We start from the raw sequence: 27,585 nt of genomic DNA, 5'->3' as shown, positions 1-27,585 counted from the left end.
GCGTTTCTTAAGAGGTCCCTAAGGGGGCATGCATAAGCACACCAGTGTGCCTGCCATCCCTGTCCTACTCTCCCATTTATATGTACTCTTTTTATGTGTTTATGGCTAGGTTTTGCTTATTTATATCTATTTATTTCTGCCATTTTTTATGTGTTTTCATACTTGTTTCCTTGTATTTGTTGACAAATAAAATAAAAATAAAATTTCCATCCCATAGAATGATTGAATGAACAAATAAATAAATCCATCCTGACTGAATGGGAGCCAGATAATCTGCTTTATATCCAGGGTCTGCGGAAGCTGCTGATTTCTTGCCATTGGCAAGTATGCTTGAAGCAGAAAAAATAAGATGATCAGAAGTTCCCTTATTCTTGAATCAGAACCACCATTGCACCAAAGTCTTCTCTTCGAAGATCATGCCAGAGAAGGACTCTGCAACCCTCCTGATACAAACTACCCTCCGCCAATAGGAACAGCTCATATCGATTTTGCACATGCAGCATCTTTTCCTTTGGAGTTAAGTTGCGGGTTCCTAAGTACACACAACGTGACCTAGAATAGAATAGTCAGTGGGTCAAAGTTAAGCCTAATCAGCATTCTGCTTTCAGGTATGCCCCAGCCCATAAATGAGGCAAGAGCAAGCTAGCGACCTTGTTTTCCATACAGATTTCCAAGAATTAGTAGAAATAGGTTTATTTTCTCCAATTTGGGAAATAATAAATAGCCTCACCTTTACCATCATGTTGGCTTCTTTTTCTTTCTTTTTTTACAACTCTCATTCTACATCCCTACAACAGGCAGGGATCGGGCCAGCAGGAAATAATTGGCTCTAAGCGGTATTGTTTATCCAGTGCGATGATCCATTACGAAACCTCTCCTCTGCGCCTTGCACACCCGACGTGCACTTAACCCAGAAAACATGCAACGTCCTCAACCTATTGGGGGGGAAAATAGTCCTCGTTTCCTGGTATGGACGGGAGTGAGTTTAATCTTCCGGATTTGCCTTGTGTACAAACGATCGAGGCGTTTGAGGTGTCTTCCCACTCACGCCTCCAAGAGGCATTTGGTATTTTTATCAGGGCCGTTTCCGCCGCCCCAGGGAGGACGACCCCCTTCCCCCGCCCCCATTCAACAAGCGTTTTCTTGATGGAGCTCTCACCTCACAATCAGGAGGTTGTCAGTTCGATCCTAGATAGAAGCAGATGTAGGGGTCTCCTGTTTGAGCAGGAGGGTTGGACTAGATGACCCGCAAGGTCTCTTCCAACTCTGTTAATCTGATAAAACATCCCCATCGAGGGCCGGGTGCCCTTTCTATGCACTTCTGGGGGAGGGGGGCGCTACCGATTTCGAAACAACGCCGTCGGAAGCAAGCCAACTCGCTCTATATGGCTTGCCTAATTTTGAAAAAAAAAGGACGAGGCTCTTTTGGGGGGGGGGGGGGGTAGGAAAATCAGCGGTACTGTCCGTAGTACGGTTTGCTTTTAGGCATGCAGCAAGCGGAGGGGACGGGATCGGTAAGTTAAGGACGGGATTTAAAATGCACTACCTGACTCCGTTGTTACATCTTCGATTCCCCGAAACTTCAACCTCAAGCTGTCTAGCGTGGGCCTCACCCCGTTCCTAAGGGGTCCGTAAAGGGGGCGCGCATAAGCGCACCAGCGTCCCTACAGCCCTTTCCTTCTGTCCCCATTTATTCGTACCAGCTTCATTCATGTTTATGTTTATTCTTATACCTATCATCTTGTAAACGATTGACAAATCAAATACATAAAGTAAATAAGGATCGGGAAGCAGAACCAACAAGCGAACACCCCAGCCCCGCCCTTGATGCTGAAACTCCTTTCCTCTCAAATGAAGGCTTATCCTCCGGCTCCGAAGCGTCTCCGCCCCCGCCCCCTCCCGCCCGACGTGATTTCGAGGACCCGACTAAACCCCAGTCCAGAAAGTTTCGGTTTCTTTCCTTTCCTTTCCCCCTTACCTGTATATATGAAGCGGTGGCTTCGCTCCGACGCCTCAGTCATGGCTGGTTTCGTTGACCCGTTGTCCATGTTCAGGCTGGAAGAGGAGCTGACTTGCTCCATCTGCCTGTGCGTTTTTCAGACGCCGGTCACTACGCCCTGCGGCCACAATTTTTGCTTTTCTTGCCTGTGGATGACCTGGATGGAAGTGAAGGACAAATTCAGCTGCCCCCAATGCAGGACTTCTTTCGAAAGCCGCCCCGAGCTGAAGAAAAACACGGTGCTCTGCATGGTGGTGGAGCAATTCCAAGATGGCCTCTTCAAAGGGACGTCTGGGGAGAAGGCGGAGAAGGAGAAGGCGGATAGTAGCCCGGCCAAGCCGAGGTCTCCCTCGCCAGTGCCCTGCGACAGCTGCCTGGTGGTCGACGCGGCCAAAACCTGCCTCACCTGCATGGCCTCCTTCTGCCAGGAACACCTGGGGCCCCACCTGGAGAGCCCAGCCTTTAAGAGCCACCAGTTGGTTCCACCCGTGAAGGAACTTCAGCAGCAGAAGTGTGAGGCCCATAGCAAGCTCCTGGAGTTCTTCTGCAAGGAGCATGGCGTCTCCATCTGCTGTTTTTGCCTGCTTTCTCACAAGACCTGCTCCACTACCCCACTAAGAGAGGCCAAGGGAGCAAAGGAGGTGAGAAAGGAGTGGATGGTGGCTAGGTTGTCACGCTGGGTGTTGGGAGACACAGGACCACTTCGATTTCAGCTAAATGTCTCAGCAAAACCTCTGCTCTCGCAGACCACCTCGGGATTGGGTCCTGCAACATTATCCTGGGACATGTAAACTTTCCTTCATTTGTGAGAAATAGTTGTGATTCCTGGAATTTTCCTGAACAATTTGGGAATGTTTTTTGGGGGAAGTGATTTTGCCCTTGCCTCCTTCCTAGGGCTGAGAGTGAGTAACTGGCCTGAGGTCACGAGCTGGCGGTTTGCCTAAGGGGAGACTAGAACTCACCACCTTCTGGTTTTTAACCTGATGCCATAACTACTACACCAAACTGGCTCTTGCAAGTTACCATACAAAGCCAAAATTGCCTTAATTGGTCTTGTGTGTTATGAAGCCCCACTGATAGCGGTGGATTTCTTCATCAGTTGTTGTCCAGTTGACCTTTGAAGTCTGTTTCAGTTCTTTCACAATCTGTCTGCAGGACAGAGCAGAACAGAGTTCTCTGTATATCCATGGGTCACCTTTTCACCGGTGAGACTTGTGGATATTTATTTTCCAGCCACAGGGACTGAGCCAAGGGCCTTATGTATGAAGTGAACATTTTCCCTCCAAAGTGTGAAGTCTGCTTGAAGTGTGAGGACTTTGTTCCAAAATAGTAACAAAGGAGTAATCATTTTTCCGATGATTACTCATTTTGTACAAAGCATCCAGGAACATCTTATTACTGAAATAATCTAGTTCAGTGATGGTTAACCTTTTTTGTCCTCACGTGCCAAAATCACCATAAGTGCATGTGTGACCCTGCTGCGTTTTGGGTCTAGCGGGCCTCCCTGAAGCCTCCTGGGACCAAGAATAGTGCACAGGGGTATGCCGTGCTCCCACGCCCCCAAAACATGCTCATGCAATTCCCACACACCCACATGCGCATGTACCTCCCGCATGCACAGCAGAGACTTGAAAAGCAGTTGGCTGATGGGAGGTGCGCTCGCATGCATGGTGGAGCTGAGCTGGGGCAACGGCTCACGTGCCCGCAGAGAGGGCTCCAGGTGCCATAGTTTCACCATCACAGATCTAGTTCAGAGATGGTTTGGTCATAATATTATGGCTGCCAAGGAAGATTTAGTTAATTAATATAAGCAGTTCCAGAAAGATGGTCTGCAAACATCCATATCTCGGATAATGAGAGTTTAAGAGGGTATAAATCTCAGTTGAAAATAAAAAGACGGGGGCCTATATAAGATGGGGGAATCTTGTCTCTAGAAAACAAAACCAAAAGATCATCTTTATTCTACCATATACAGGTAATCCTTGACCGGGGGAGAATTCCTGTTGCTAAGCAAGGGGGTTGTTCATGAGTTGGGCCCGATTTTACCATCTTCAGTGCAGTTGTTAAGTGAATCTGACTTGAAGTTCAGCGTTGACAAGTAGGGTCCTGTTTCAGCTTCCACTTTTATCTACAAAATTGAAATATATTGCTAGGGTGAGCCCTAGATGTAATTGTTCCCATTTTTAAACTGAGGGAAAGACTTGATTCTACTGTATTATTGTCTAATTAGTTTGGAGTCCATCAGAACTACATTGAAATAAATGAATACGTCTACTGAGCATAGTAAGCAAGGTTTATGCTCTGGCCTTAGAATGGAAGCATTAAGAATGGATGGGGAAAATAACTATTTTGTGCCTTGAATATATACAGGCTATAGATTGGGGCCCTATACCAAATAATACGTTAGTCCTTTGAGTGAGATAAAATGTATAGTAATAAGTCTAGAATCTTACCCAATTTCTCCTTAATTCCAGGTTGTTTCACTCTTTGATTAATTTCCAACCATTGTTTTCTTGTCCTGCCATCTGGTGTTTTGGAGAATAATTTGATCCCTCCTTCTTTTTTGCAGCCCCCCAAATACTGGAATACTGCTACGTCACCCCTAATTGTTCTTTTCTTTAGACTAGCCAAACCCAAATCCTGCAGCCGTTCTTCGTATGTTTTAGTCTCCACGCCTTTGAAAAAAACCAATACTTTGAAAAAAAGAAAAGAAAATGGATTACCAGATTTGTGGCATACGCTGTAAACCTCTGTTTACTGTATTTTGTTCCTGGGTTGTCTCAAAATAGTCACACTGTACACACTCTTGACAAAGAGTGTCACACATAAAGGTGCATACAAGCACCTTTACTAGTCAAGCTTTAGTTGAACTAGCTTGTCAAAAAGCTCATTGACCCAAATTTCCATCTTTCCAAAAGATCTACTGTGAATGTCAAACGTTTGCTGCTTTTTGATGATTCGCCCATCAGCCACCTAGTAATCAGTTTTCAGAAAATCAAAATGACGATCTTTGCCACCCAAAACAGAAGAAAAAGCACTATAAATGTGGGGTATATAATAAATGGGTAGGAGATGATATCCAAGAGTAGTATTCCAGGAGATGGGATTTTTTTAAAAAATATTGACTTTTATAATTTCATGGGACCAAAGAAATGCTTTCATAGATTTTAAAGGCAGACAATGCATTTCTGCAGTTTTGAAATTATTTGCAGCCAGATCACTAGTTCATTTGGTCTAACACTCACAACTGGGCAAATACAAGCCATTACAAATAGTGCAAACTAAATTTATAAGGAGGTTGCCTACCTCTGTACATCCGGTACAAACCTCTCTGTTTTTAGTTGGACAGCTGGCGATTGAGGCACAAACAGGGTAGCTAATATTTAATGCCTTTCCTCTGATCCCTTTCATCCACTATTCGTTTTTCTGGCCTCAGGCAGTTACAGGTAAACATTTGTCCTGTGTGGCAGCTAGTTTTACATCCCTTGGAATGTCCTCAGGTTAAGAAAAAGATTAGGGAATGGCTTTTAGATCTAAGATACCAAAATGAGATTAGCCTCATCCCAGGACCACTTAGCAAACAAGTGGAACGTGCCAGATAGCAACTGGCCAATCACATCCTGTTACTTATTTCTTCCTTCCAATTGAGTTCAGCCTATTCTACTATTCTATTTCACGGATGTCAAACTCAATTGCGTCACGGGCCGGATTGTGACAGTTTTTGCCTTTCTCAAGGCCTGGGGGCCAGATTCGACCCACAGGCTGCTTAGATCTGGCCCTGGGGCTGCCCTGGAAACAGTGAAAGGCCAGCCCGCAGTCCCACTTACAGCGAAAACGGAGCACGGGAGAGCCACGGGTGGTCCTCAAGAGCTCCATTTTCACTGGCTGAGGGTTGTTGGAGGCCGGAGCTCATGAGCCTATTTTTATTGGCAGGGCGCTTGCCCCCCCCACCAGCCCCCAGAGGTCAAACACAATCCCGATGCGGCCCTCAATGGAATCGAGATTGATATCCCTGCCCTAAAGTAACAGCAAAATTTGTAATTGCTTATTCATGAGTCAAGGATCCAGTATGGGGCTGTTGTTGCTGAAATAAATAGTAACGATACCTTTAACACCATCAAACAACCTGCCTATCCCAAGTTCTTGGGAAGGATTTGGTAGATGGGTAAAAATGCCAACTCCAATCTGAACATTGATGCTCCTGGCAACCATAATATGAAATTGATGCTTGTGTAAAATAATGGGGGTTTGGATTTGGGGGTGGGAGGTTGACATCCAAGGCTACAAAAAGAAGTAATTGGGTCAGTTTAAAAACCACTGCCATATATGCTCTAACTGTATCTGTTCTCTTACAGTTACAGCTGAAGAAGAGATTGACAGAACTCGGTGCCTTGAATGACAAGGCTACAAAGTCCTTGGAACAAGTACGAGCACAGCAAAAGCAACTCAGCGTAAGGAAAGAATTCTTTTTTAAATGGAAGTTCACTTCTTTTTGAAAGTAGGACGTGGTAATGTAAGGGGGCTCCCCCAGTTTCAGTATATAGAAGCCCACCTTGGAGTTATGCATTGTGTTTAGTGAGATTGTGTATGTATGTGTGTGAGAGAGGGGGGGGAGCTGTTGGGTCAAAGGGCGTGGGTCTTTGCTATTTCAAAGATTGCCTTTTGCTGTCACAATTTACTTGAATTTAATAATTTACTAGCTGATAACTCGGCATTGGCTGGGTATTTATAGAGGTCAAAGTATTTGTCTGACAGAGAGCCATTGATAGGGGCTTTTCTTCCCTCTGCTCCTAGGCCCATCATCCCTGCCCTCTCCCTTCCCCCTCCCATGTGCTCCTCTTTCCCGCCCTGTCTACGATCCTGGCACTTTGCCCTGAAGCGTTTATCTGACAGGGAGCCATTGAGAAGGGCCTTTCTTCCCTCTACTCCCATGCCCATCATCCCTACCCTCTCCCTTCCCCCTACTCCCATGTACTCCTCTTTCCCAGAGTTATGGCAATACAGTAGAAGCCATTGAAAGGCAAAACAGGCTGCATCTTAACAGAACACATACCCCGAGGGGTGTTAGGGGTATCTTACGCCACAGTATTTTTCTCCAGAGAGTAAGTGATCTGTAAACCAAGTTTTGTTGAAATTCCTCAAGGCTCTCCAGAGTTATGCTGAAACATACATACATACATACATACATACATACATACATACATACATACATACATACATACATACAGCTTTGATGGATGGATGGATGGATGGATGGATGGATGGATGGATGGATGGATGGATAGATGGGGTAGCTGGGATTCAAATGGGAGGGGGAATGAAGTTACACTTATTTCAAAATATTTTAAGATTGAGTTGTACTATAAAAATGCCTCCTTTGAATTGACTCATGATTTCATGTACACATTGCAGGTAAGTCCTCAGCTTACAGCAACACGTGAGCCCAAAATTTCTGTTGCTAAGTGAAACATTTATTAACAATTTTGTAAAAGTTCATTTTATTCATTTATTGGATTTTTATCCTGCTTTTCTTAATCTTGTAGTTAAAATTTGCTTTGCTTAAGGGTTAGCCCAAGTTTTTGTTTTTGTCAAAAAAAGGGCATGGATAGCATTTAGGAGACTTATAGAGTGCTCCTGGGGGCTGCGGGGGGGGGGGCAGAATTGAGCAAAGAGCGGCCCATTTTTCACTCATTTCTGTCCTCCCCAGCCCCCAGGAACACTCTGAAAGCCTCCTAAAGGCTCTGCATGGCCATTTTGGTGAAGGGGCGGGGTTTCAGAAGGCAAAAAACCTGCTGTTTTCAGTGTATGAGACGCACCCAGATTTTCTGCCTCTTTTTTGAGGGAAGAAGGTGTGTCTTATATTCCGAAAAATACGGTAGTTTCTTTTTCTGATCCTTGCACTCCAAAAGCGGAGCGGTGAGAGCAGAGGAACAACGGGACAAGAACACGCTGTTTCAGCTTGGCTGACTCACCGAGGCTCCCTGCACAGCACACCTGATCTGATTTTGGAGCCCGGGGCAGCCTCAGTTAATCTGAAGGAGGGCGAGATCATGTCCCCAAAGGCTTCTGTTCCTTGCCAAACCTTTTGGCATGGAGAACAGAAGCCTTTGGGGACACAATATTGTGATCCTTCAGACTCTCCGAGGCTGCCTGGCACTCCAAAAGCAGATTGGGTGTCCTCTGCAGGCATCCTTGGTGAGTCAGCCAAGCTGAGCAGGGCGCACACTCATCCTGCTTCTGCCTCTGTTCTCACCGCTCCACTTTTGGAGCGCCAGGAGCAGGGAAAAAATGTGGCAGAGAGGCTGGAAAATAGACAGCTTGCTTTGGTCATCAAGTTCTTGGAAAGATGAGTCTCCACAGGCTCAGTATCTGTGGAGACCTGGTGGGGCAGGATGGTGGAAGAGGGGACATGAGATATTTCACTGGGTCGGGGTAGGCCTTGGGTGGTCAGAAGCACTAGGTCTCCCATGGTCTTTCCCACCGTGAGATACCTCATGTGCAGTTACAACCTGCACATTCAATTAGTAAATGCATTGGGTAAAGCATTTAACATGATCCCATTAGAAAATCCTCAAGTTACAAATGTAATTGGCAGGCTTTGTTAAATTCGTAACTTGAGGATTACCTGTATGTGAACTTGGTATCCTTTTAAAGATGCTAACTATAGTTTGAGCACGATGGCTGTTCCCTCATCTCCTTGTGCTCAAAACCTATAGAAGACTGCTGCCTTGTGGTCTCCTCAAGAAAGTAATGGGAACAATATTGGGCGATCTCCCATCCTCTCTGTCTCTGGAAAGGTTCATAGAGCTGGTCTATTTTATTTTTATTTATTTATTATATTTACATGCCACCCATTTCATTGGCAAGTGACACTAGGCAGCTGTTCACCAGTTGTTCATTCTTAATTGTGGTCATCAGCTCCCTATCCAGTCTGGCATTTCTTCCTCTAGAGGTCTCCTAACTTTTTCTCCCATTTTTCAGCCTCCTAATAAGTAATGTGGCATTACTTCATTTCCAAATCATTTTTTATTTTGATGATATTGTCCTTTCAGAATACCACTAATCGGAAGCTGGATTTGCTGAAATCAGAATTCCTAGAAATAGTAGCTTTAATTCATGAAGAAGAAATGAATTCGTGGAGGAAAATCAAATTGGAAGAAAAAAGAGTCCTGGATAAATTTGAATATGTCCATGCAGTCCTGGGTAAGAAGAAGAATGAAATCCAGAAGGAGCGAGATGAAATTGAAGTGACCTTGGCCGAGATGGATGACATCACATTTTTAAAGGTAATTTTCAGGCAGTAGAAACTTTTCTGAACAGTGATTAAAGGATTCCCCAATTTCTCCAATTAGGGAGGCCCTTTCTCCAGTGAGGGACACGGTGGCTCAGTGGCTAAGATACTGACCTTGTCAACTAGAAAGGTTGGCAGTTTGGTGGTTCGAATCCCTAGCGCCACATAACATAGTGAGCTCCCATTACTTGTCCCAGCTTCTGCCAATCTAGCAGTTCGAAAACATGTAAAAATGCAAGTAGAAAAATAGGGACCACCTTTGGTGGGAAGGTAATAGCGTTCCGTGCACCTTTGGCATTTAGTCATTGGCCACATGACCGTGGAGATGTCTTCGGACAACACTGGCTCTTCGGCTTTGTAATGGAGATGAGCACCGTCCCTTAGAGTTGGGAACGACTAGCCCAGATGTGCGAAGAACCTTTACCTTTCTCCAGTGAACTCTTTCCTGAGCTGCTTGTTCTATAGATGTATGGGTTGAACTCCCAGAATTCCCTGTTGCTGAGAATTCAAAGAGTTGCCCAGAAATTTGAACAGAGTGGAGATGGGTGTTTTAGTGTCTTTAGACTAAGACTACAGGTAGTAACGGTCCTAGTTTAACCTGCCCAATCTGGTACTCTCTGGATGTTGTTGGTCTTCAGCTCCTAGAATTAATACAATTGAGACATGCCTTTCCTTGCTTGGAGTCTATTTAAAAAAAGAAAATGCAGAATGTATGTTTACTCATAAATACTCCTCTATTTTATTATGGCTATGATCATGATTTATCACTTATAACTTCTATGTATACTGAGAACTTTTGCACCAAAGGCAAATTCCTTGTGTGTCCAATTGCACTTGGCCAATAAAGAATTTTGTTCTGTTCTGTTCTGTTCCGTTCCACTCCACACCACTTTCTATATAATGTGTCATGGCCTGTGGAAGGAAGTAGAGCTCTTCGTTGGTTGGAGTTCAGATGAGATCTTAATGCTTTTTTTCAGAGATCAGCAAAACTGCGAGAGGTACCCTTCAGCGATGTGTTTGTTCCCAGAATTGAGTTGGATCAAAACCTCCTAGGCGCTGTTTATCAGAAAGCCTGCAACCTCAAAGAAGTTACAACACGGTTTTTGGGTATATCTCAGGAACCGAAGAAAAAAGGTGCTTTTATTTATTCATTTACTTACTGGGATTTTGTATTTACATACGGTTTGCATACATTGCTAACCTATGGAAGTGTTAATAAATTAACTGACTTTAGTTAATAAGATTTGTGGAGTAGTACAGGCAGTCCTCGGCTTACAGCAGTTCATTTAATGACCAGAGTTACCACGGCATTGAAAAAAGTGACGTATGACCATTTTTCACGCTTCCAACTGTTGCAGCTTCCCCATGATCATCAGTCAAAATTCACACACTTGGCAACTGACTCATATTTATGACAGTGGCAATGCCTCGGGGCCATGTAATCAACTTTTGCAATCTTTTGACAAGCAAAGTCAGTGGGGGAAACCTGATTCACTTAAAGACCATGTTACTAACTTAACTGCAGTGACTCACTTAACAACTGGCAAGAAAGGTTGTAAAATAGAGCAAAACTCACTTAACAAATGTCTCATTCAGCAACAGAAATTCTGGGCTCCAATGTGGTCATAAGTCGAAGATTACCTGTATTGCTAAACCATTGGTTATCAAAAACCATGTTTGCAAATATATAGTGGGTAAGATGGCTATGGTCCTCCTCCTACAGCAGCGGTGTCAAACTCGCGGCCCGCAGGCCAAATGCGTCATGCGCTGGCCACACCCACTCCCAGTTTAGCGAAGGAAAAGTCGTGATACGTGACGACAAAGTGACGCCGTGAATTTGACACCCCTGTCCTACAGTATTTAACTCTACAGGTAGTCCTCCACAATTGAGCCCAAAATTGATATTGCTAAGTGAGAAATTTGTTAAATGGGTTTTGCCCCATTTTGACTTTTCCTGCCACATTTGTTAACTGAATCACTTCAGTTGTTAAATTAGTAACCCGGGTTGTTAAGTGAATCTGGCTTCCCCATTGACTTGGCTTGTTAGAAGGTCACAAAAAGTGATCACATGACCCCGGGACACTGCAACTGTCATAAATATGAAAGAGTTACGAACCAAGCGTCCAAATGTAAATCACGTGACCATGGGGATGCTGGGATGGTCATAAGTGTAAAAAACGTCACATGGGGAGAAGGACTGGGCTGGGCACACGAACATGGCGCAGAGCAGTTCTGAAAAACACATATTTACTTCATACCAGCCTAAAGTGACCTATGAATGTGGCCCCATGTATCTTTAGACATTGTGCCAATGTTAGTTTGTCCATTGGAGTAAAAAGCACCCAGACTAGAGTAACAGCCAGCCCAGTAGTGCAATTAAATCCTTCCCTCTCTTCTGGGGTATCAAAGAGTTGTAGCAGTAGAGATAAAATTTGGAGATGGGTCTATTGTGTGCACCACCATAAACTTCAGGATAATGTTGCTAGTTAGTGGGTGAGATCTGTTTAACGTGCACATATTTTAATCTTGTATTTTAAAGTTGATATCATAGAGTGTGCCTTATTTTAATTGTGATGCTTCTGACACGAATCAACCAACCAACCAACCTCATGATGAGATCTCCACTTAACTAAAGAGAGTATAAATAAAGCTTAGTTCTATTAAATGAGTGTTTTTCCTGAGAAAAGAAGTGAAAGAAATGTCAGCTGTCTGAAAGGTGCTTTTTCAAAAGGCAGCTGGACTTTGTTTTGCCTTGAGGACGTTTCGCTTCTCATCCAAGAAGCTTCTTTAGTTCTGACTGAGGAAGCTTCTTAGATGAGAAGCGAGGCATCCTCAAGGGAAAACCAGAAAGTCCAGTTGCCTTTTGGAAAAGCACCTTTGGGGACAACCCATGATCTGGACAACTGAGAATCTCCACAGGGAAATGTCAGCTAAGGAAGATGCAGGTGGGTGGGCATAGCTGGAGACGATCATGGGTGGAGGGAGGGCTGTTGAAAGTAACAGTTGAACTTTTTGCTCCAGAATAATCTAGATGCTTTCTGGGATTGCATGGGGGATGTTGGAGGAAAGGAGGAATCGGCAGAAGTCATCATTCAGTCCCTTTTGCCCAGTGGGAGGGGAGCCCTTTTTGAACTTTTCCCCTGTGCATAAATAGAATCCTTTTGTCCCAGATAAGTCAGAGGAATCCCAAAGGTCACCTGTAAATCTATTTAAAGTATTGGAACAGGACAATCCCAGGCTAAATGCAAGGACTACCCTCCCATGATTCTTTTGGTTTACTTCTATTTACCTCATTTATATCTTTTTTTTCAGAAGGGCCACAGTGGAAACCCAAATCAGAAACTCCCATATTACAAACAAGAGAATTTATATCTAGTAAGTGAGAAAACACACACACACACACACACACACACACTGTTGTAAGTTGAGGACTACCTGTATTTGCTCCTGTAAAGGCAGTTTGACAAGTACAACTGTCTTTACAGGAGCCAATGCAGGTAGTCCTCAAGTTACAACAATTAGTTTAGTGACCATTCAAAGTTATAACAGCACTGAAAAAAGTGACTTATGACCCATTTTCCACAGTTACAACTTTTTCACCGTCCCCATGATCACGTGATCAAAATTTGGATGCTTGGCAGCTGGTTCATGTTGATGACCGTTGCTGTGTTCCAAGGTCATGCGATCACCTTTTCCAACTTTCTGACAAGCAAAATCTGTGGGGACACCGTATTCATGCACAACCCTGTTAACAACTTGGCAACTGCAGTGATTCACTTAACAACTGTGGCAAAAAATATTGTAAAATGGGGCAAAATTCACTTAGCAAATGCCTTGCTTAACCACAGAAATTTTGGGATCAATTATGGTCATAAGTCGAGAGAGAGAGAGATCCCACACATACACTTTGATGAGATCTTGTAAGTCCCACCCAATCTGTTTTCCAGATGGGGCCTGCTAGGGCGTACAAGGCACACCTGGTCTAGTTGAGCAGAGAAATAACAACACAAGGATCACTTTCAAATGACTGAAATGCTGAGGAACATCATGTTCTTCTGGAATTCACAGAGACCCAATGAATTTAAAGTGTGGGGAGCATTGTATTGGTTGTCATGTACATTTACTCATTCTCATACTTAAAATCATCCCCATTTACCACATCCTTCTCAACTAAGCTGCCACAAACTAGACAGGGGGGCAGAATCCACCAAGTCCATATCCAGGATAATTCAAAGAATGGGTAGGCTCCAGGACCCCCTCTATCCCCCAAATACTTGGTTTGTTGATTCACAACTCCAGTAACTGCTGATGAGATTGATGGAATTACCTTGTGCTCAGCACCCTGCCTCTTTCCTCTGTTCTGGCAACATTTCTCCTTTGTTCCTTGTTTCCATCTTACTTACCTATTTCAGAGGGATCCTTTTGACAAGATTCCTGATTTTTGTCATCTTTCCTTATGTTCCTTTAGGTAATGCTGGCACTTTTGTACTCCCATTGAAGACATCCGTGGTGGAAGCGGTATGCCCAGCAGCTGCAGGAAAAACTAGTGAGTATTTCTAGCAAATCATAGTGATGGATATTTTTTGCACATGGTGGAGATTTTGAGAGAAGAGCAGGCAGCAGGAGTCCCTGGTGGAACATTTAGCTTTCTGTCTGAAGGACGCTGTTCTTAAGTGTTCTTGAAGGAAGAGAAGGACAGAAGGAGCTTCCCTCATTGGGTCATTAAATGTTGGAAGTGTTGGAACTTTATGGATCATTACAACCATTGCATGAGATAAAATAGCAGCTAATGATGGGTACTGGCATTTTGTTACTTATGATAATCCTCCCTCCCTTGATTCTTGCCCACAACCCTTTGAGGCAGTCTAAACCAGGGGTGTCAAACTTGCGGCCGAGATGCACCACGCATAGGCCACACCCACCCCAGCTCCGTGAATGGGGAAAAATACGAGAAACATCATGTGACAGCAACGTGTCATCACGAGTTTGACACCCCTGGTCTACACTAACAGCAACTCTCCCAAAAGCAGTCAAACTGAGTTAGGATTTTGGATCACTTCATTGTAACCTGACACATATGTTTTATCACACAAATTATTTACCCTTTGTTTATGTATTGATCAATTAATATGACCACTTACCTATCCAAGGTTATTCAAAATGGAACATGCCATTAAAGCCAAAACACCTTTTCAACATTTTTTTCAATACTAACATTTATATATACATTTCAGTATCATTCATTCACATCTTGCTTTATGCAGATCTCTCCTCCTTTAGTTTCATCCCTAATCTTTTTATTACATTTATTTTTAATTCCATTCACTCTGGTAGAAGCTGTTTTCCAGTCCTTTTCATCTTTTTCCAAAACACTTTGCTTACATGAGTCAGCAAAAGGTTTTCTTCCCCCTTTTAATCTTAATTGTTCCTCTCTATTGCAGATTGTATTTTTGCAACTGTCCTTTGTTTCTTTGTTCTTCTCCATGTTTTGCAGCCAATCTTCCCTAATACACAATTTGTCTCACCTGATGGCTTTCTTCACCTAATTTTTTTTCATACTTCCTGTTAACTTCACTACACACTCTGCAATATATCAAATCTTTGCTCATTCTATAGTGATCCAGAATCGTTGTGATGCTGGTAATAATTGTGTTAGCTCACAAATCTCAAGATTACAGTAGAAATCCTAGCTTGGATAGAAAACTAAAAATGAACTTGGAATAAAACTGGGCTTTGCTTGCACTTGTGGCAAATGTGCCAAAATTAACTGGTATTCTTCTTTTCCAAGGGAATGATATAGATGCCACTGGTATAACTAAGGGTAATCTAAATTGCTCCCCCCCCAAAAAAAGCTTATTTTTTCCTTGTTGCAAAATCTCTTGGGCTGATTTTTTACTTGATTCTGGCCTCTCTATTTTCCCCAAAGCCTTAGCTTATTATTGGATCCCTGCTTTCTACCCTGTTTCCCTGAAAATAAGGCACCCCCCCCCCCAGATAATAAGCCCAATCAGGCTTTTGAGTGCATGTGCTAAAATAAGCCCTCCCCCAAAAATAAGCCCTCCCCCAAAATATTGCAACACAGCAGCAGCCATGAGGTGACCACACTTGCCGCCTCCTGCACCTCAAAAATAATAAGACCTCCCCAAAAATAAGGCCAAACACTTATTCTCAGGGTCAAAAGAAAATAAGACCCTGTCTTATTTTGGGGGAAACACGGTACTATCTACGCATTCCAAATAAACGATTTGTTTATAGCATTTTATTTTTTTGTTTCAGTAATCATGTTGAAATTCTAGTAAATTTACTGGTGTGGTAGCGGTAATTTTCACATAGCTAAAACAAATTATTGGGATAATCAGGTCAAATCGGTAACGCTTTTAAAAACTTCAACAAATCCTAATAAGAGCTAGCCAGAGGATCTCTTGCTTGCCCATTCTGAGAGAGTTGTTCGTCTTGTTTCCCAAATAACTAAATTGACTCGTCTTTTTTCCTTTCAGGAAACAGAAGTCGGTCTTTCAAGCGCTGTAAGTTCAGGAACTCCACTGATTAAAATTTGAGGAATAGCTGCCTCCGCTGAAATTTCAGGAAGTTTTAACAGGGCATTTGTTGGCATGGAGTAGAAATAATTGTGCTGTGGTCTAATTAGTGCAGTTAGTTCAGAACGCAGCCGCGCGGGCTGTGATGGGGAGTACGAGGTACTCCCACGTAACACCTCTCCTGCGCGAGCTGCACTGGCTGCCTGTGGTTTTCCGGGTGCGTTTCAAGTTGCTGATTACCATCTTTAAAGCGCTCCATGGCACGGGACCTAGTTACTTGCGGGATCGCATCCTCCCACATACATCCCTGCGGCCAATACGCTCACACAGGGAGGGACTTCTCCTGGTGCCGTCCACTAGGCAATGCCAGCGGGTGACACCGAGGAGTAGGGCCTTCTCTGTGATGGGCCCAACCCTCTGGAATGACCTCCCCCCCGACATTAGAACCACTTCTGACCTCCGCTCCTTCCGGCAAAAACTGAAGACCCACCTGTTCCGACTAGCAGGCCTGGCATAATTCAACTGTCCCTCCTGGCAAATGTATTATATCTGGTTATTTTAGGGTTTTTTAATTTACTGTATTTGTTTTTAGGGGTTTGAATTTATTTTATATCTGCTTTGTACAGTTCTTTTAACTACATTTTAACCTCCTCCATGTCAATTGTCAACTGTACATATTTAATTTAATTTTATTGTATCCTGTTATATTTTGTATGAACTGTACACCGCCCCGAGTCCCTTGCGGGAGAGGGGGCGGTCTAGAAGCATTAAATATTATTATTATTATTATTATTATTATTATTATTATTATTATTATTATTAATCATGAGAAAATTGCACCTGTGGCTTTAACCCTATGCCAAGACTTTTTTTTGTACAATTAGATACGTTTGTTTGCTACCTCTGCACTTTCAGTTGTGTCTACCAATTTAATGTACTTCATGCATTTTCAATGGCAAGTTTTAGTCTGATATATTTGGATTTTCAGCTTGTAGAAATGTGCATCTCAAAACAGCATTCTAAATATTTAAGGGAGTAATGGTTACATAGGCCTTCTTAAAATCACAAATATTTATTAGCGGCCTTGGTGTAAAGGCCGCTAATGAATATTTCTCTTACCTTCTGTTGTTTACAGATGTGAAGTTATTGGTTTCTTGTAAAGGATCTCCCACTTTCTAGAGAAAATGCTACATTTTTATATTTCCCCTCAATCGCTTTCATTCCGCAGGGCAAGAGATCTAATAATAGCAATGGCACTTTGACTTATATATTGCTTCACAGTGCTCTACAGTCCTCTCTTAAATGGTTTACAGAGTCGGCATATTGCCCCCAACAATCTGGCTCCTCATTTTACCAACCGCAGCAGGATGGAAGGCTAAGTCAACCTTGAGCCGGTCAGGATCAAACTTTTGGCAGTTGGCAGAATTAGCCTGCAATACTGCATTCTAGCCACTGTACCACCACAGCGCCTAATGAGTTTTAGTGAGATTAATGCTGAAACAGAATAGTTAATAGTAGTAAACGATTACTGCAAGCTTCCCAGGAGAGTGTTAAAGCCAGGAAAACTTAAGTTCACAGACTTAGTTGAATTGAGGTTAGATGGAATTGTTGAGATCATCAGAAAAAGTCTTTTAAAAAGCATTCTTGTTGGAAAGGCAGATTAGTGGTATTGTCACGAAGAATAGTCAAAAGTGACTTCACTTAGGGCCATTGTGTATGTTTCCTAGTTTTCCGAGCTTTAGAAAACTAGATTCTTGTACATTTCACCATACTAATGCTGTCCTCTACTGCCAGCTCTTGGAAATCTTGGATTGTCTGATGGGTAAATGCAAACTCTCCTACCACAACTTTGTGGCCATGGAGGTATGCAGAGCAAATGGAAGCAGAAGGGAGAAGACTGCCACTCCTGAAATGCTATTGACTACCAGATCTGAAAAGAGCTGGAGCATAGATTATATTGAGTAGCTGGTTCAGAATACCAACAGAAGAGGATACTTGTCGCTCAGGATTGAACTGAGAGATTCTTGGTGCTCAAATTAGAAACTATTCCACCAATTGACATGGCAGTGGGGGACAAAACGGAGGACAGATTGTTCTGAACCATCGGGCCCTTGGTGCTCTCTGAGCGTGGTTGTTTATTTGCAGACTAGGCGTCGAAGTGGAGTTTATACTCTGTTTAGACAGTATGAATTTTTATACTCTGTTTAGATAGTATGAATTTTATACTCTGTTTAGATAGTATGGCAGTCTTCTCTTTTCAATGTAATATGCATAGTAAGTTTTAATGCATTTGTAAAGGTGTACCTTTTTATCTCGTTTGGTAACTATAGCGGAAAGTCCCAAGCAGAGAGCACAAAGCTGCAACAAAGCTGAGACAAAGAATGAAACAATAAGTCTGGATGCTTTTTTAACAAAACCAAGAGAGGAGCTTCTGGCATGTAAGTAACTACTAGTGTGGCGTAAATTTTGGAAACGATGCAACAGTAATATTAATAGTTATGGTTAACGTTCATCCTGAAAAAAACATTACTAAAACAAAACCGCCCAGCATAAAATAGAGCACATAAAACGATCAGCTTCTAGCTTAAGAGTGGGTTGCTCCAAACTTTGACTTGTTAAGGTTAAAGGTCAGGTGGAAGGTTAAGGCTTTCACGTTTTAAGATTGATAAGCACAAAAAATACCCTCCAAAATAAACACACCATTATAATCTCACGAGTCATGTTTCCGTAAAAAAACATACGTTTCTGACTTCTTTAGGTAAAGCTACGGTATGTTGAGTAAGACTACAGTATGTTGAGTAAGAATAATTTTCAGAAGAAATAGTAATAAGCCCTTCCTTCTGATGTTTAAAAGGTTCATTGAATGTCAGCTTATATTGATGGCAATGACTTGAGAACTGCTGAGTGGACTTTTATTTATTTATCTTTTTTTTTTCGTTATTTTTTTTTTAACATTTATTTATTTATGTAACAGACATATACAGGTTATCTTATTAGGAGTAACATTTTCTCCCTCCCCTCCCCCCTCCCCCCACCCACCTCCCCATTTCCCCACCCTAACCCTCCCTAACCCAACCCCTGACTTCCCAGATAGAGTCAGAAGCATAGTTACCAGCAAATCTGAAAAACAAATATCCCAATAATAATATGCATATATCAGAATAAGAACAAGATAATACAAAGAAGACAAAAAAGGAGAAAAACCATCATAACCTCCTTTCCAAAACCATTACTACATATTTATAAAGCATTTCTCAACCAAATCCCATAGACACTTCCTTTGAACCGTACCTTAATTTTACAAAATCAATCCAGGGATACCAATCTATAGTATACTTATCGTAAGAGTGATCTTTTAGGTATACAGAAATTTTATCCATTTCGGCAAGATTTGCTACCTTAAGTATCCATTCTTCTATAGAGCATAATTCTGCTTTCTTCCAATATTGTGCTATCAGCAGTCTAGCTGCTGTAATCATATACAATATCAATTTAGTTTCAGCAACAGTGCAGTCAGGTACTATGCCCAATAGAAAAAAAAATTGGGGAGCAAATTTAATTTTTCTTTTAAGAATCTTCTTCTGCATTATCCACCATATTTTAATCCATAAAGCCTTAACTTTACAGCACCAAACCATTCTTTTTTTTCAGGAGCTGAGGCTACAAAACATTGTCCCAATTTCCAATTGTCCAAAAATTTTTGATCACTAGACTTAATATGCGTCTCCTGAAGGCAAATTACATCATTTTTATGCTGTTTCAAATAATAGAAAACCTTTCTTTTTTGTGGGGAATTAAGTCCATTAACATTCCAGGTCAGCAGCCTGGCCATCGTCAAGCTTAGTTTGAAGCTTCTGAAGCATAGCCCTTCTATCAGTAGGAAATCTCTTAGGCCTTACTCCTCCCACGGCTTCTGATTGTGTAGGTACATCAACAGAGATACTCGAAGTTTGCTGTATAGTCTTCTCCATTTTCTTTGCCGTTGCTCTGGTAATTCTCTGTTCTTTAAATTCCAATCCCAAGCCTACTGCTTCTTCCAGTCTCTCCACAAGCTGTTTATCAACTGACGCAAGTGCCGAGGCTGCTATCTCTATTAGCTCCTGCTGAACAGGCTGGATCTTTTCCGATTCCAATCCTAGCTCCCCAGCATTCAGAACCTTGGAATAAAAGTCTCTAGCCTTCTGAGTAGAATCCAATCGATATCTTTTCCCAGAGTAAATCAAAGTAACGCCAATTGGCAATTCCCATCTAAATTGCAGGTTACGTTTCTTCAGTTCATCCGTCAAAAATTTAAACTCTTTGCGCAGCCTAAGCATTTTCAATAGTATTTCTTTCAAAACTTTCACCTCCTGATCTCGCACAGTACATCTCTGATGATATGCAGCCTGTACAATCTCATTACGCAGGTATCTCCTTTCCAGATGAACCACCACATCTCTTGGCAAATTTCGCTGTCTTGCATACCAGGAGTTAACTCTGTAAGCTTTCTCAATCTGTTGGAGAATCTCTTTTGGATCCAGTTGTAGAAGGGGGGCAAAAGCCTCCGCGCAAGTCACCCTCAAATCTTCTCCTTTCCCGCTGTCTTTATCCTCTGGCAAACCCCTTACCCGCAAAACAGCCTCTAACTGCTTGTACTGGAACAGCAACTGCTCAAGCTCAATTCTATCCGCCCTCTCTTCCAACTTGTCTGCCCGGTATTCCAATTTTCCAACATCCTTCTGAGTCTCTTTAACCACATCATCCAGGAATTCCAAATTTACAACCAGTCCAGAAAGGGCAGAAACAACATCATTTCTAATATCTTGATTATCCCGAGCTGCCTGATCCCTCATCTCTTCCATAGTTTGGTTCATTTGATCCATTTGGTCCTGTTGGCTTCTCATTTGTTGTTTCAAATCCAACATATTTTTCTCCATATTACCAAACTTAATGTTCAAAGTATCCAATATTTATTTATTGGTAATTGCTGCAAGTGGTGGATTTTGGGATTGAGATTGAGGTTGTGCCAACAAGGACAACTGAGATTGTTGTAAAGGAGAGGAGGTGCCCTTAGGCTTGGTACCTCTCTGTACAGCCATAACTTGCCAAGGCGCCAAGCAAGAAAATCCTCTTTTCTTTTCAATTCCAACCACCAGATGGCACTGTTGTATAAGGTTTCAGTAAGAGTCAATTAAGGAGAACAAGCAGAAAAAGAAAAGTAGCCATTTTAAAAGGAAAAAGTTCTCCGTTGTTTTTTTTTTCCCCCAAAGTGAAAGTCTTTGTTATAAAGCTGTAGAATAATAAGAGAAAGCAGAAAAAAAAAACCCAAAATACTTGCAGCCACCGCTTCAGTCTCAGTCTGTCCGTTACAATTCAGCACCAATCAACAATGCATGGAGACGTGCCTTCCAGAGCTTGCCCTGCAAAGCAGGGGGATCCAGCTGTTGGAGCTTCCTCTCGGGCTACCTGGGGAGCACCGCTTCTACCTCCTTCCTGGAGGGTCCAAATGGGCTCAACCCAGCCCGAAAAAGCTCTCCTCCGCCTCTTTGCTCGAAGCAGAGGATTTTCGCCCCTGGAAATCGGCGAAACAATCAGCTGTAGATCGGACGCTCTAAAGGGAGCGTCCTTTGCCCTGGTGGCATCCGCCGGAAGTCCTGAGTGGACTTTTAAAATGTCATTGCTTTGGGATTACAGGTAGTCCTCCATTGACAACATTTCATTTAGTGACCATTCAAAGTTACAAAGATACCGGGAAAAAAGTGACTTGTGACCGTTTTTTCACACTAAGACCATTGCAGCATCCCAAGGTCACGTGATCAAAATTCAGATTCTTGACAATTAACTCAAATTTATGACAGTTGCTGTGTCCCGGAATCACGTGATCATATTTTGCAATTTTCTGACAAGAAAAATGAATGGGGAAGCCAGATTCACTTAGCGACTATGTTACTGTTAACAACTGCAGTTAGTGATTCATTTAACAACTGTGGCAAAAAAAAAGATTGTAAAGTGGGGTAAAACTCACTGAACAGCTTTTCACTCAGCAATAGACAGTTTGGGCTCCATGGGGGCATAGGTTGAAGACTTACTTTCTGATGACTTGGTTTTAGTGGATAGCTCCCCTTATGTGTCCATAACTAATAGGGTCAGAAATAGAATAAGAATTCTCAAATTAACGAAATGGTCTCAAGATCCTTTCTTTTTATCTTGTTGATAAATGATCTGGAACTAGACAGGAAAATGTTTTTGATGTCACGAAGTTATTTAGGATGAATAAATAAAGCGATTGCAAGGGAGTCAAAAAGAATTTTACTATGATTTAGTAAAAGTATTATATGGAGGAAGATTATTTGTTTATTACGTTTATCTGCCTTAGTATAGTTAAGGGATGTTCCACTCTTGTCATGCTACTGAACTTGGATTTTGTAGAACAGAAAAAGTGGTACATACAGTGCAACTGAAATGATAACAGGAGCTATGCAATTCCTTTGGTGATGTTTGGTGCCTTTTTGTTTGATTTCTTAAGAGACGTGCTAAAAGCATATATAGCTGTGATGGCAAACCTATGGCATGCATGGCACAGGTGGCATGCAGCGTCCTCTCTGTGGGCACGCGAGCTGTCTCCCTAGTTCAGCTCCACCGTGCATGCACGCATGCCTCCCGCACATATGTGTGGTGCGCAGGCAGGGGAGGCGCAGGCACATGTGGGAGGGGACACGGGCGGGGAGCCATGCGTGCATGTGTGGAAAAAAGGGGGAAAAGAAAGAAAAGGCGTTGACTTCTGACTCCCTTTGGTGCAGTAGAATAAAATAATTACATCAAACCTCAACTTTTTACTTTTACGTAATAGTATAAACTAGCCATTTCTATAATGACAAGCCTATCTAATCGGTAAAACCCAAAATCAAAGTCTCATTTTTTTTCTACCTCAAGCACAAAGTCCAGAAGCAGTTTCCAAGTAGAAACAAAAGTAGTTGTATTTTGGCCTTTAATGAGAGCAGTTGGTTTGGCCGTCTCTGCTACCTCCATCAACTTCTGCAGCCATTCATCCATTGTGGGAATCAAAGTGTCCTTCCATTTTTGTATATGAAGTAATTTTGCTGCCGTCAACATATATAGCAGGGATGTTAAACTGGCGGCCCGCAGGCCAGATGTGTCACACGCAGGCTACACCCACCCCAGCTCCGTCAATGGGGGAAATGTTGCAAAAGTCACATGACGGCAGCGTGACACTGCGAATGTGACACATGTGATATATAGCAATGATAGCAAATCTTTTGGGCACTGAGTGCTGAAAAAGGAGAGCATGCACGGCCAACTGGTCTTTCTGTTACGCATGCACATGCAACAATCAGCTGGAAAACAGAAGACCACCTCTTCCAGTTTCCAGCACTGCTGCACGTGCAAAGGACAAGTGATCATCGCACGCGCATGCGTGCCAGAAACCCAGAAGAGGAATGGGTGGTGCTGTGTGGGCCAGCTGTCATGGCTCTTTGTGCCATTTTGGGCACGCGTGCCATAGTTTCACCATCACGGATATATAGCATCAAATTTCCAGATTTCCCCCCCCCCCCAAGTCTCTTTCCATTAAACCCAAAACGAAAGTTTCTGGTTTTATCTTTATATTCACTTTGAGAATTTTCTGTATTAAGATACGACTTCTAATCCAATATTTCTTTGCTTTGTCACATATCCACCATAAGTGATAAAAGGCCCCTTCTTTGCTTTTACATCTCCAACATTCATTTGAAAAACTTTTATAAATTCTTGAGAACTTATCTGGTGTTAAATAACAATGTTACATTCATCTTATAAAATTTTAAACCTTTCCTCCACATATTCTCCCACTGTTCAAGCGTGACATTATATCCAAAGACCCTTGCCCACTGAATCATATAGTGCTTTACATATTCATTCTCCAAATTCAATAATAATTTATAAACTTTAGCAATAATATGTTCGCGATCACCACTCTTTTCCAAGTTTCTTGCTGTTTTCTGATTTCTCTTCTGATTGTATTTATTCCTAGTTGCTACGCAATTTACTCTGGATCGCCACACGGCTCATAAGAATATTGTATTACTGGAGAAATATACCAAGTTGTCTGTCACAGAAAAAGTACAGGATTACCAACCGCACCCTCAGCGATTCTTAAGCTTCTCCCAAGTGCTTTCTTTCCAGTGTTTCAAGAAGGGAATCCATTACTGGGAAGTTGACCTGGAGAACAACAACTTCTGTGCTGTCGGCATCTGCTATGGTAGCATGCCAAAACGGGGCCCGGAAAGCCGCCTAGGACGCAATAACAGCTCCTGGTGCATTGAATGGGTCAACAATAAGATCTCAGCTTGGCACAATGATAAAGAAACATCTCTGCCCAGCAACAAAACAACGAAGATTGGTGTCCTCCTAAATTACGATGGGGGTTTTGTTATTTTCTTTGGTGTCACAGAGAAAAAAAACTTCCCAATCTATAAATTCAGAATAGAATTCGCGGAAGCTGTCTATTCCGCATTCTGGATGTTTTCTAATGGAGCCACCATTTCACTCTGCCAGCTGAAGTCATAACAGGCTGTGCAGAATGGCTTTGGTGGCCTCACAAAGACATACACCCACACGCTATGATGTTCCCTTTCCAAAGGTTTTCCTCTTGAATGAAGTCTACAAAATGTTTTCATTTTAAGCTTCGTGCTTGCTTTTTGGAAAATTCTGGGGTTATTTGATCAATATTTCAGTCCATTAGCAGGGGTCCTAGGCAGACTCATTGGGGAAACTTGCCTAGAGGGTCCTTAGTGAAGCGAATCCACCAGGTTTATTATTTGCCCCATACCTCTGAGGTCTAAGCCATAACGGGATATGGGTGTATAAAGGTCTTTTTGGAACACCGGCTTCCTTCATTTTGTCTCATGCTCTACTATAGATTAAGAAATGCAGAAAATAAAACTCTTGCATTTTCAGTGACCCAGTTGTTAACTTCTGCACAGGCTGCACTGTTCACAGCTTTGATCAGCTTCTCTTTGGGTTGGGCACTCCTTGCTTCCCATGGGGTGAAACTTTCAGGGGTGTTCTCTTAACCTGCATAGACTTTGCTACCACATTTGGCTGTGTGAACAGTGAGCTCTAAGGGTCTCGTTTTTCAGATGACTGAAAACAAGGCCGTGCTGGTAGACGATGAATCTTTTTCATTCTTCTACCAAACACCTTAGAAAGACGGGAAAGTGGTACTTTGCTAGTCCTGCTTGGAGGAAAAGTGATAATAAAAAGACAGTATTTCCATGCCTGGAATTCCTTTTTAAGACCATGTTCCATGGATTTCTTTTCCTCCTTACCCTCTTTTCAGATGCTCTGAATATGTCAGAAAGGCCATTTTGTGCCATCTGATAAATCCCTGTTTGAGCAGCTTAGTTCTTCAGAATTATATGCACTTAAGCTGTGTACTTAATTATATGTTCCTCAGTAGTTCTCCAATAGCTTTGGATCGTGTTCTTCAGGCAAGTTAGGCCATGAATATCCATGGCCATTTTTGCCAAAAGGAAGTGGTTTAAAAAAATAATCACCTGCTTAACCCATCTACCCATGTTGAACATTGTTCTTTGATTATGGTTGACTAAGATGATGAGGTTCCTACGTACCTCACATTGCTACATACCTTCACAATGATGTTCTAGTGGAAGATTAGGTGTAATGTCTGCATCTAATCTTTTAGATTTTGTTCCACTTTTGTTCCACTGCTTGAGGTAATTAGATTACTCTAATTTCCTGCGTCCTATTCACTGAGCATAGCTTTTGATTACATTAGGTGGTGGAACCAAGGGTTGATGATCATTTAAAGGACTTCTATTAAGGGTGCAAAACCATTCAGGGTGCCATCTTTAATTTCTGTCTGCAAGCTTCCCAGCTGGCGTTTCAGCTTCAGTGTGCTTTCTGTTTTCTTTTTTAAAAAATGAGCAGCAGACCCGGAAGATCCACAGAAGTTGGAAGCGAATGGTTTGGAAACCTAGTTTTAGACTTCTGATAGTTTTCATCCTGGGACAGGGGAGGCACCTAATGCCACATGGTTATGAGAATTGCACATCTAAGCCATTGAGTACTTTGCTAAGATTCCTCATTCATTAGAGGTATTCTAATTGGCATTCGAAGAATCCATAAGACAAATGTAGTGGCTTATGGAGCTGTCAGCTTTCAGAAGTACTTCTGCTAAAAAGTAGAAGGAAGTATCCACATGATAGAAATACATAAACTACAATTTGGGCAAATCTAGATTTCTGCAAGACATAATTTGAGATAGAAGGGCAGTCTGACTGTAGCATCCTGACTGATTCAGTTGTAGGTTTATGATCGAGTAAAGCACCCAGTCTCAGGACACCTCTTGTTTTCTAAGTATGTCTTTTATGCCATATTACTTGATTTTTAGAAATGTTTTAAAAGTTAAATTGTGCGGAGGCATTAGAAAAAAAGGTGCTCTGGAAGTTACTGAAGTGGAATGGACCACTGTGAAAAATAAAATGAGTGTTATCCATTCTTTAAGGTAACATGGGAAAAAAAGGCTAAGTGCAAGGTATGAAGTAAAAATAAGAACAGAAGAGTTCCATGAAGGAAAGACAATCTATATTGGATCATGGCTGTAAGAAGATGAAAAAAAATTGGCATGAGAACCTGTGGTTTCTCCTGCAAATGTAACACGTTTCGTGAAGCGGGGTGTGTTTTCTAGGATTGTCCCTCAGAGTCTTGGCGTAGTTGCACATTTATCTTCATGAAAATGAGCTTCCTGGCTTTTGCGTTGTTCTTGAGAGTGTGTGTTCTCATAGGAAGTATCAATGAAGCGTCTTTTAACAAATCAACACTTAGATTTAAACATGTATTTGTAATTTTTAAAAAACCACAAATCTTAAGGCAGCATGTATCCAGCTTGTTATCCAAATTCCGTGTGGATAGCATTCACTGTGGTGTGATACCTTTGTTGGTATTTAAATACCAGGTCATGATTACAGTAGGTGATTAATATTAATATCTAATTAATATTAAAGTCAATGATTATATTGGAATCACCTAATCATCTTGAACTATCTCTGCGACTCTTTAAGACTCTCTTGACATAGTTTATTTTTGTCTTTAAAATATTTATCTGGACACAATATTGTCCTTTGGCTAAAAGTTTATTCTTAATCTTTGTTTCTTATATTACAAACCAGGCTTCTTTCAGATCAGCTCTTGGGATGTTAGTGGGTAGGATCAAAGCATAGTAAAGCATATTATTTTCTCCTGGTTTTAAAAAAAGATAGCCAAAACTCATGCTTTTGAAATTGTGTGTTGTTTGGTTCTGTATCTCCAATAGTCATATTTGCATTATTACATCATTGACACTTGTTATGTAGCCTGTGCCTTAATTTTTTTTGCTAAGCTTTTCAGAGATACAGGAGATGTATCACAAGCAATTATGGCATTAATAAAACTTTGGGGAAATGCTTTCTTTGGGACCTTTGCAGAAAAGTTGTTCAGCTTGCTATATTATGGTGTGTTATCTTGACAGTAACATATACAGATTTGTGAGGCAGTTTGTGTTTTTATTTTGAATTATAAGGGGGGGAAACTCTTGTAGTTTGCATTAACGAATAGTGGACTCAAAATCTCAAGCTGATTTCTGCTGAAGTCTTTACCTTGCTTAATGAAGAATCAGCCTGTTGTCTCCCTAACTATAAAAAGATAATGTGATGAACCTCATTGCCTGATCTTTTAATGAATCCATATTTGTTAAATTAACATTAATAAAGTTTATCATGGTT

General features: G+C 41.9%; 1 protein-coding gene across 1 annotated transcript; it reads left to right on the top strand.

Annotated features, from left to right (window-relative positions):
- Positions 1-1,908: 1,908 nt before the first annotated feature.
- On the top strand, positions 1,909-27,585 carry LOC309384133 (E3 ubiquitin/ISG15 ligase TRIM25-like). The gene is made up of 9 exons (XM_081937328.1): positions 1,909-2,640; positions 6,355-6,450; positions 9,052-9,285; positions 10,268-10,424; positions 12,603-12,665; positions 13,759-13,840; positions 15,788-15,814; positions 18,125-18,264; positions 23,835-27,585. The coding sequence occupies exons 1-9, from the start codon at positions 1,987-1,989 to the stop codon at positions 24,368-24,370; spliced, it is 1,989 nt and encodes a 662-aa protein (XP_081793454.1). The 5' UTR covers positions 1,909-1,986; the 3' UTR covers positions 24,371-27,585.

This window comes from Natrix helvetica (assembly GCF_964273705.1).
Source record: "Natrix helvetica genome assembly, chromosome: 1".
Classification (NCBI taxonomy): Eukaryota; Metazoa; Chordata; class Lepidosauria; order Squamata; family Natricidae; genus Natrix; species Natrix helvetica.
The sequence above is the reverse complement of the archived record's forward strand: the minus strand, read 5'-3'. Positions and strand labels throughout refer to the sequence as shown.

What these genes read in the sequence shown, in the direction of transcription:
- LOC309384133 (XM_081937328.1), top strand. Translation starts at nt 1,987, where the DNA reads ATGAAGCGGTGGCTTCGCTCCGACGCCTCAGTCATGGCTGGTTTCGTT. An exon ending in CACAGCAAAAGCAACTCAGC is followed by an intron (nt 6,451 to 9,051) that starts GTAAGGAAAGAA and finishes TTGTCCTTTCAG; the next exon opens with AATACCACTAATCGGAAGCT. An exon ending in ATGACATCACATTTTTAAAG is followed by an intron (nt 9,286 to 10,267) that starts GTAATTTTCAGG and finishes GCTTTTTTTCAG; the next exon opens with AGATCAGCAAAACTGCGAGA.